The 10,466-nt window shown below is 29.0% G+C and overlaps 1 protein-coding gene across 1 annotated transcript in view; it reads right to left on the bottom strand.

Annotated features, from left to right (window-relative positions):
- Positions 1-9,116: 9,116 nt before the first annotated feature.
- LOC128657630 (P2X purinoceptor 7-like) overlaps positions 9,117-10,466 on the bottom strand; it is a 2,513-nt gene continuing 1,163 nt past the window's right edge. The window contains exons 2-3 of the mRNA XM_053712015.1: positions 9,894-10,294; positions 9,117-9,452 (exon numbers count right to left, since the gene is read on the bottom strand). Of these exons, the coding sequence (XP_053567990.1) occupies positions 9,260-9,452; positions 9,894-10,294 (594 nt within the window). The 3' untranslated portion in view covers positions 9,117-9,259. The remainder of the gene's footprint in view (positions 9,453-9,893; positions 10,295-10,466) is intronic.

Below are 10,466 nucleotides of genomic sequence, written 5' to 3'. Positions count from 1 at the left end.
CAACTGAAATACATTTTTCGGCGGTCCGTTTTAAAACCTATTACTTTGATCCTTCCAAGTAAGTTATGTCTAATAATAATACTTATTGAAATTCAAAATACTATATTGAAATTATTCTCGCAATATTATACTTTTAATCAGCTTTATCTTTTTGAATTTATACATTTTCAAAGTATGTAATCCTTGTTTTTATTTTGGGTGGGACGCTGGCATATATTTGAATAGCTTTGAGATTTCTAATTAGAACAATATCTAATTACATTCTAACCAATGCTGCCTCACAATATGACAATATAATCTCGGTAAATTAGTAAATATTACTTTTTTTCAGTTATTCTTCTTTATTTGATATGTGAATTATTTTTTGGCGGTCAATGTTATATCTATAAGTTTTCACATTTTTAATGCTATAGCCGTGTATCAATCAATATATGATTATTTTCAATTTATTTATAACCATTTTCATCTCCAATAATTGGGATCATCTACATAGCTCATTCATAAGTCATTGTTTTACTCAATTTTTTTTGTTTGTTTATAAATGTTTTCAAATGATCAAATTTTATTTTATAAGCATACCAATTTTATTTTATTTTCACTAGCTCTATATATATTCAACATTTTTAACAAATTAGCATTATAATTGTTAAAATTAATTATATGTTCTCACTTCTTTGCATTGAACATTCATGTTACATTTCTTTGAATTTCTATAGTCAATTTCTTTGATTTCAATAAATTTCTGTGCTGCAGGTTAGTTTTCAGCTTTTAAAACTTTATAAGTGATGTGTTACTCATGTTTGGATATTTTAATAGCTTCTTGAAAGCTCTTTTCTTTATCTATTCTTTAGTGTTATCTTTCAAATATTTCAAACCCCTTTTATTCTACATTGAAAGAACGTAAATATAGATAAAGAAAGCACTAAAGACAGAGAAACAGAGCTTACTATATCTAGAATTCAAATTATCTTTCAATATTTTATCTGAAGAACCCTAAAAAAATAATATAGATGTGTACTTACAAATAATTAAATTTAATTTAACTCTATATATATATATATATATATATATATATATATATATATATATATATATATATATATATATATATATATATATATATATATATATATATATATATATATATATTTATATATATATATATATATATCTCAATATCTCTCTCTCTCTCTCTCTCTCTCTCTCTCTCTCTCTCTCTCTCTCTCTCTATCTATATATATATATATATATATATATATATATATATATACAGATCTATATATAGATCTAGATATATATATTTATCGCACAATATATATATATATAGAGAGAAATAGATTTATATATATATATATATATATATATATATATAGAGAGAGAGATATATAGAGAGAGATACTGAGAGATCTCTCTCACTATATATATATATATATATATATACCTATATGTAGCTATATAGATATATATATATATATATATATATTTTTTTTTATATGTTTGATATATATATATATATATATATATATATATGTGTATATATATATCTGTATATGTGTATATATATATATATATATATAGATTTAATTTTTTGCATGTGGCATAGCACTACATCCGTATATGTGTATCTACAGCCTTGTTGCAATCCTCAAGGTGTAATTTAGTATAGCATAATTCTGTGGAGTGCTCTCAAAGGAATTTGTATGTAGATAAGAACCAATCAATCTTTATTTACAACCTCTGATATAAATCAAAAAGAGTAGAAGTTTAGTCCTACAGATGTCCTTTATCAAAACTAATACTAATCAGATAAGCTGAAAACAGCGCCTCACTTGACCGCAGTTCACCGGCAATGAACTATAGATAACCTATTTTACTGCTTTTAGCATTTGAGGAGCTGTTTTCAGCTTATATTCTCTTTTTTTATTTTTATGAATGACTTTTGTATAACAGATGTTGTAAATAAATAATTTTCTTTATGGTCCACATACAAAGAGCAATGTTAGTTCTCCCTACCCTATCAAGCGAAAACACACACATATATATATATATATATATATATATATAGAGATATATATATATATATATATATATATATATATATATATATATATATATATATATATATATATATAACTATATATAGAGATATATGTACATATAAATCTAGATAGATATAGATAAATAGAAACAGAGAGACAGAGATATAGAGAGCGAGAGAGAGAGAGAGATAGATAGATAGATAGATAAAAAGAGAGATAGAGAAAGAGATGGAGAGAGACAGAGACAGATAGAGTCTGAGACAGATAGTTATAGAGAGAGAGAGAGACAGAGATAGAGAGAGAGAAAGAGAGAGACAGCGATAGAGATAGATAGAAATAAAGATAAAGATAGAGATAGAGAGAGAGAGAAAGAGAGACAGCGATAGAGATATAGAGAAATAGAAAGACAGAGAGAGATAGAGAAAGAAAGAGAGAGAAACACATAGAGAGAGAGAGACAGAGAGAGATAGAAAAAGATAGACAGTGAGAGATAGACAGTTAGAGAGAGAGAGAGACATATACAGAGCGAGACATTGATAGAAAGAGATAGAGATATAGAGAGAAAGAGAGAGAGAGACAGAGATAGACAGAGAGAAAGAGAGTGATAGAAAGAGAGAGAGAGATAGAGAGAAAGAGAGAGAGAGAGACTGAGATAGATAGACAGATATAAATATAGTAATAAAAAGAGAAAGAGAGATATAGATAGAGAGTGATAGAAAAAGAGACATAGACATAAAGACAGTGAGAGAGACACAGAGATAGAGAGAGACACAGAGATAGAGAAACATTGAGAGAAAGAGATATAGATAAACAGCTAAAGATAGACAAAGAGAAAGATAGATCAATAAATAGACAAATATAGAAATAGAGAGATAAAAATATAGTGAAACATAAAGAAAGAGAATCAGAGATACAAGGAAATAGAGAAAGAGAGAGAGACAGTGAGAGAGACAGAGAAAGATAGAGATATAGAGAAACAGATAGACAGAAAGAGAGAGACAGAAATAGAGATAGACATAAAGAGAGGGAGAGAGAGAGACAGAGAAAGACAGCGAGAGATAGAAAGAGCGAGATATAGAAAAAGAGAGAGAGATAGAGAGAGACATAAATTGAGATAGACAGAGATAGATAAGTAAAGAGAGAGAGACCGAAATAGAGCGACAGAAATAGAGACAGAGAGAGAGAGGCAGTGTTTGAGATAGAAACAGATACAGAGCGAGACAGCGATATAAGGAGAGATAGAGAAAGATAGAGACAGAGAGAGATAGACATAAAGAGAGAGATAGAAAGAGAGATATCGAAATAGAGAGAGATACAGATACACATAGAGAAAAAGAGAGAGATAGAAAGAGACATATTTAGATTTACACATAACTCTAAATAGAGAGAGAGAGAATCTTATAGATTAATAAATTTAGAGAGATATTCATATATAGAGAGAAATATAGAGAATGAAATTGAAAAAAAGAGAATTAGACAGATAGACAGACATACATGAATTAAAAATGATGTACCCTTTGCCCACAGTCGTTGAGATGGCATAACCCCCTATTACTATATATAGTGACACTGTGTAATCCAATATTAGTGTATATATTCATTTAGACAGTCTGTATTATTTCATTGACACTCATGGCATGACCCTACCCGCACAAGAAATATATACAGTTTGAATAGTATTCTGTGACATGGTCCAGCACCCACGTACTGTCTATAGTAGTATTCTATTGACTCTAACATTATTTTTAAACACCATGCTGTAGTGACACTTTATTTATTATTTTTTAATTTTTTTTAAAAATAGAAAGACACATACATACACAGTCACATACATACATATACACATACACACACACATAGAGAATGAGTTATTCCAAAATTATAACTAACTCATATATCAATATAAATATTTTTTTAAAAATACATCATGTAATACTGACAAGATATAATTTCCTTTCAAAATTTTACATATAATTAATTTTTTTTTTATAATTTTTTTTTTTCTTTAACCACCCTTGGTGGGCCATTGTCTATTGTGACCTGTGCACTACCCTTTAGTTTATTATTTTTTAACTTAAAATGTAAAATTATTTTTTAATTATAAATATTAAAAAGAAAATATATATATATATACAGTTCTAACACTATACTAGTTATAGAAATCCTTGTCTACATCATATATTAAATTATAATATCACTTTTTTTTTCTTCGATGTTTATTACAGACATTAAAAAAAAAAACAACATAATTACATGAAGTTCAAAGTTATCTAATATGTAATTTAAAATTATACTATCAAATTTACACATTTAAATTGACATTAATGTATTAATATTTTATTTTAAGATTTCAATTTTCTCGTAAAATATGACAATTAATCTAAAATTGGAATATTAAAACATTTTACAATAATAACACATATATATATAATATAAAGAAAAAGGTTAATACAAATAACTAATTGATTGTAATTTATTTTTCAGATTGAAAGTTATGCCTGACTGCATTGTAATTGGGTGCACCAGCTCTAGCAAGAGAGTTGGTGGTCAAAAAGATGTCAGCTTTCATGTCTTTCCGAAGACTCATGAAAAGATTAAATTGTGGTTGCAGCAAACCAATCAATATACAGGCGATCAAATGGAAATAATGGTCCAACGTATCTTTGATACAAATAAAAACCTAAGATACAGGATGTGTTCAAAACATTTCCATCCTGATTGCTACTACACACATGGCGTGAACAAAAAATTAAAACCAGATGCTGCACCAACAATATTTCCTTCGAGATTAACTCATTATTCTCAAACACCTTCAACTGATAAACCTGATGCATCAGGATCAGCTTTAACTTTCCAGGAATCACCATCCACCTCAACAACAGCTTTTCTACTTGAAAAAAGAAGCAGAATTCAAAGATGTCATGCATGTGGTCAAAAATGTAATATCATCACTACAGAATCTTCAACTAATACTGAAAATATAGTTCATCAAGATAGCTCTACGCAATTTGATAATTTCCATGGCACTTTGAGTTCAAGTGTACAAACTTACAAAATTATTCCAACATTTTCTAAAGGTACATCGACAAGGGACTATTTTAAAAAAAAAGATCAATACACCTGGACTATGGGTGACATATCAAACGACAATACTATTGAAGGCAGCATTGCATTTCGAAGTGCAGAACTGATGGCTGAGGGTATAGAAACAAACTTACTGCAGAATCCAGTCTTACAAGTGGATATTGAAATTGATAATGTACCGCAAATTATCAGTAATCCTATAGCTGATATAATACCAGAGAGTGAAGTTTCTGAAATTTCATTCATTTCATTAAACTCAGAAAATGATGACAACGCTATGATTGAGGACCAAGACACAGGATCAAAAGATCCTACATACCTGCCAGAGACAACAGAGGAAACCATGGACGAGTTTTCAATCCAAGAAGAATTAAATAATTTGGTATTTGTAGAAGAAAAAAAATACATAGTATTTGAAAGATGTTTGGATGAATTATTAAAATTAATCCCATGCCGCTTCAAAAACAATTGTGATTCTCCAATGATGTCAACTCAAAAAAGACTAGTAGGGACTATGTTGATAGTAACCGGAGAATGTGAATCCGGTCATAACTCTGCATTATGGTATAGTCAACCTACTATCGGCCAACAACCAGTAGGAAACATTCTTGCCTGTTCCTCGCTACTTTTCACAGGTAATCAATTTGAAAAAATTAATGATTACTTTACATATTTTGGTATACCTTTTTTGTCAAAGCAAACGTTTTACAATTACCAGAAAACATTTCTGTTTCCGACTGTGGACATCTTCTGGAAAGAAGAATGTTCAAAAAATCTTGAAACTTTCAAAGGACGTGGTATCGCAATAACAGGAGACGGACAATGCGATAGTCCAGGGTTTTCGGCAAAATATTGTACATATACAACCATGGAGGCCAAAACCAAAAAAATTTTAAATTTGGAAATTATTCAAGTCACTGAGGCAACATCATCAGTTGCGATGGAAGCAAAAGGATTTCGGCGTGCAATGAACCAAATGATAAGCAAGGGATTAATGCCAGTGATGGTTGCCACCGACAGGCATGTCAGTATAAGGAAAATACTGCGTGAAGAATACAAAAACATCAATCACCAATTTGACATTTGGCATTACACCAAAAGCCTAAAAAAGAAAATAATTGCTGTCAGTAGAAAGAAAAATTGTTCTGAACTTTCAAAATGGGTATTATCAATTGCCAATCATTTATGGTCCTGCAGTGTTTCTTGTGAAGGTGACGTCGAGAAAATGGAAAAATTGTGGAAATCATGTCTATATCATGTACTAAATATACATTCTTGGATAGACAATGGCGTAGAATGGACATGTGGTCATGGTGAATTACAAAAAGATGAAGAAAGAAAGAGAAAATGGCTGACAAAGCAATCGGAGGCTTTCCATGAGTTGGAGAAAATAGTGTTGAACGATCAAATTATTAAAGATTTACGACATCTTAATTTTTTCTGTCATACCGGTAAGCTCGAGGTCTTCCATAGTTTGGTCTTGAAGTATAGACCAAAAAGAATCCATTTCAGGATGGATGCTATGGAGGCTCGTACAAAACTTGCCGCTCTTGCAAACAACATGAACACACATCGTGTTCAATCCAAAGTTAAGCATCCAACAACACGAAGTGGAAGTTATGGTGAATTGCAATTCGACACATATTTCCCCAAAAGTAAAAAAGAATGGATGGTGCGACCTGTATATGATGACATGGATTTGTCTTACATCCATAAAATGAGTACGGAGGTCTTGAATTTAGTGGAAGGCACATCGACACATTCATGGGAATCCAAAAACATGCTTTTACCACCAAACATTGCCTCCACACCTCGCCCGGACAAAAAATTACTCATTGAAAAGCATACATCAAGATTTGGTCAAAGAAAACTTTAACATTCAACTATGCGCTAATTTCAAATCTTGATTATTTTATTATTTTGATTTTTGGTGTTATAAAATTTTTTTTTTTTGGTTATTAAAGTTTATTATTACAAGTGATATTGTCTTTAATTTATTATATATTTAGTTTATAATTTTCTCTTTACATAATTTTTAAAATAAAATTTGATTTATATTAGAAATTATATTATAAAGAAAGTTTATCGATTGTCTATATTAATTTATTTCTACATCTATATATATATATATATATATAAATCTTTCTCGATTTTTATATATATATATATATATATATTTATATATCACTCTCTCTCTATATATATATCTCTAAATATATATATATTTATATATCTCTTTCTCTCTCTGAAGCTCTCTCTATTTCTATCTATTTCAATCACTTTCTCTCTCTTTTTCTCTATCTCTTTCTATATCTATGTCAATCACTTTCTCTATCTTTTTATCTCTCTCTCTCTTTCACTCACTCTCTCTCTCTTTCGCTCTCTCTCTCTTTCGCTCTCTCTCTCTTTGTCTCTCCTTTGCTCTCTCTCTTATTCTTTCTCTATATTTCTTTCTCTCTATTTCTTTCTTTCTCTCTATCTATTTCTTTCTCTTTATTTCTTTCTCTCACTCTCTCTATCTCTCTTTCGGTCTCTCTCTCTCTTTCTTTATCTTTAGCTCTATCTCTTTATCTCTCTTTCGTTCTTTTTCTCTATCTCTATCTCTTTCTCTCTCTCTCTCTATTTTGCTCTATTTTTATCTATCTTTCGCTCGATTCCGCTCTGTTACTCACTCTCTCTCTCTATCTCTCTCTTTCTCTCTCGATCTCTCTCTCTCTTTCGATCTCTCTCTCTTTTGCTCTATCTCTCTCTCTTGCTCTCTCTCTCTCTTTTGCTCTATCCCTCTCTATTTCTTTCTCTCTATTTCTTTCTTTCTCTCTATTTATTTCTCTCTATTTCTTTCTATCTCTCTCTCTCACTTTCTATTTGTCTCTCTCGCTCTCTCTCTCTTTTGCCGCTCTATCTCTCTTTTGCTCTCACTCTCTCTATTTCTCTCTCTCTCTCTCTATTTCTCTATCTTTAGCTCTCTCTCTTTATCTATCTTTCGTTCTTTTTCTCTCTCTCTCTCTATTTTGATCTCTTTTTCACTCACTTTCGCTCTGTTACTCTCTCTCTCTCTCTTGATCTCTCTCTCTTTCTCTCGATCTCTCTCTCTCAAACCCTCTCTCTCTCTTTCGCTCTATCTCTCTCTATTTATGTCTCTCTCTCTATTTATTTCTCTCTCTATTTATTTCTCTCTATCTATTTATTTCTATATCTCTATTTCTTTCTCTCTATTTCTTTCTGTCTCTCTCTATCTCTCTCTCTCTCTCTTTCGCTCTGTCTCTCGTTCACTCTCACTCTCTCTCTTTCACTCTCTCTCTTTCGCTCTATCTATTTCACTCTCACTCTCTCTCTTTCACTCTCACTCTCTCTCTTTCACTCTCACTCTCTCATATATATATATATATATATATATATATATATATATATATATATATATATATATATATATATATATAGAGAGAGAGAGAGAGAGACATTTACAATTTTAAAAAGATATAATTTTATAAAGATAAATTTGTACATAATATAAGATAATTGACATAATTTACAATATTGAAATTCATTTCACGTATATCTAAACATTTTTTTTTTTTAATATATTTTTCAAAATACTCAATTGAATACGTAGTCATGAACTAACATATAAGTGTATTCAATCATTAGTATATAAAATAAAAAATTATAAGCTCAATATCTCAATTATTATTAAAAAAAAAAAAATATTTTAAGATTGTAGTAAACAGTATTGAGTTTGTGAACTATACAACATGATTTATATATTTTATTATTAAAAAATTAAAAAAATGTCTCATATATATATATATATATATATATATATATATATATATATATATATATATATATATATATATATATATATCTATCTAAATATATATATATATATATATATAATTTTTTAGTCTTAAATTTAAAATTAAAAACTTATTTAAAAATAAAATAATAGAATTCATATATACAAGAATCATAGACATAAAAAAATTACACAAATTTATATTCAAATTTTAAATATTTTTAATCAAGTTTTTTAAAAATTAAAATTTTTTAAACATATCAACTTTAGTGAATTCCTGAAAACAAAAATATAAATAATATGATAGAAATAGAATTTTTAAATATAAATTTTTGATAAACTAATCTAATATCATCTCTGTTGCTGGTCCGTCATCCTCAGGGTAATGGAAACCAACATAAATATTATCCGGAGCTGGGAAACGTCGTCGAATACTATTGACTACACACGATGGTATAGGTTTCCTATTTCTTGGACCCATTTCGCCATTTATCCATGTTGAAAAGGCTCTATATGACAGTTTACGATATGCTCTATTTCAAAAAAGAGAAGTTAAAAATTAGCTGTTATAAAAATAAAAATGAATATATATATAAATTTATCAAGTTGATAAAATTGAGTTCAGCAGCGTGTAGTTACATGGGATCCAGCTCTGATTGTCTAAGATGCCATTGTGTTAAAATAACTTAAATAAGTCTGCTGTTTGCACATTTTTCATAGGCTTACCGACAAAGTAATCACAGATGTAAAGAGTATATTAACATTATTGTGCAGGTAATGCAAACAAAGGTGCTATTGTAATTGCGGGAATATTTATCTTTTAAATCAATATAAATTCAGGGGTACACTGTCAGTTTTATCTAAATGTGTTTTTTTTATGCTAAAGTATATATTGACTATTAAAACTATATTTTCGAACTATAACAAAATAACGGTTGACTCTTCATTAAAAAATTTTAATGAATTAAAATTACCTTTGCGTAATAGCTTGTCGGGATTGACTACGCATTGGTCCAAGACTTCCTATTATTTGGGCAACACGGTTTAGGAAACCCTGATCATTTTCATGTATGTGATTTTCAGACTCGCAAATACATGATTTACCATCTGGTATGTGGTACAGAATCTCTTCCTTTTCACGACAACAAATGCTTTCAATTATGGAAGGCATAAGTTGACAGTTACCACAAAGACACCATTCTAAATTTTCAAGACGAATAGAATTTTCATCGATTGAATAACTTTGATTTTCTGAATCGTCAGCAGATGACTCCCTTTCAAGTTCTTCTACAGATCTTCTTGGATCCCATTGATCACTTTGGGAAACATCTATTTCTCTTATCTCCGCATTCCGTTCAGCTATTAGAGTTTGCATCTGAAACCAATAACAAATAAAACAATATTTAATAATCTTATATATATATATTATGGTTTATGTGTAAATGTGTGTGTATATATATATATATATATATATATATATATATATCTTTATATATATATATATATATAAATGTATTTATATAGATATATATATCTATATAAATATA

Source organism: Bombina bombina, chromosome 4, assembly GCF_027579735.1.
Source record: "Bombina bombina isolate aBomBom1 chromosome 4, aBomBom1.pri, whole genome shotgun sequence".
Lineage (NCBI taxonomy): Eukaryota > Metazoa > Chordata > Amphibia > Anura > Bombinatoridae > Bombina > Bombina bombina.
The sequence above is the reverse complement of the archived record's forward strand: the minus strand, read 5'-3'. Positions and strand labels throughout refer to the sequence as shown.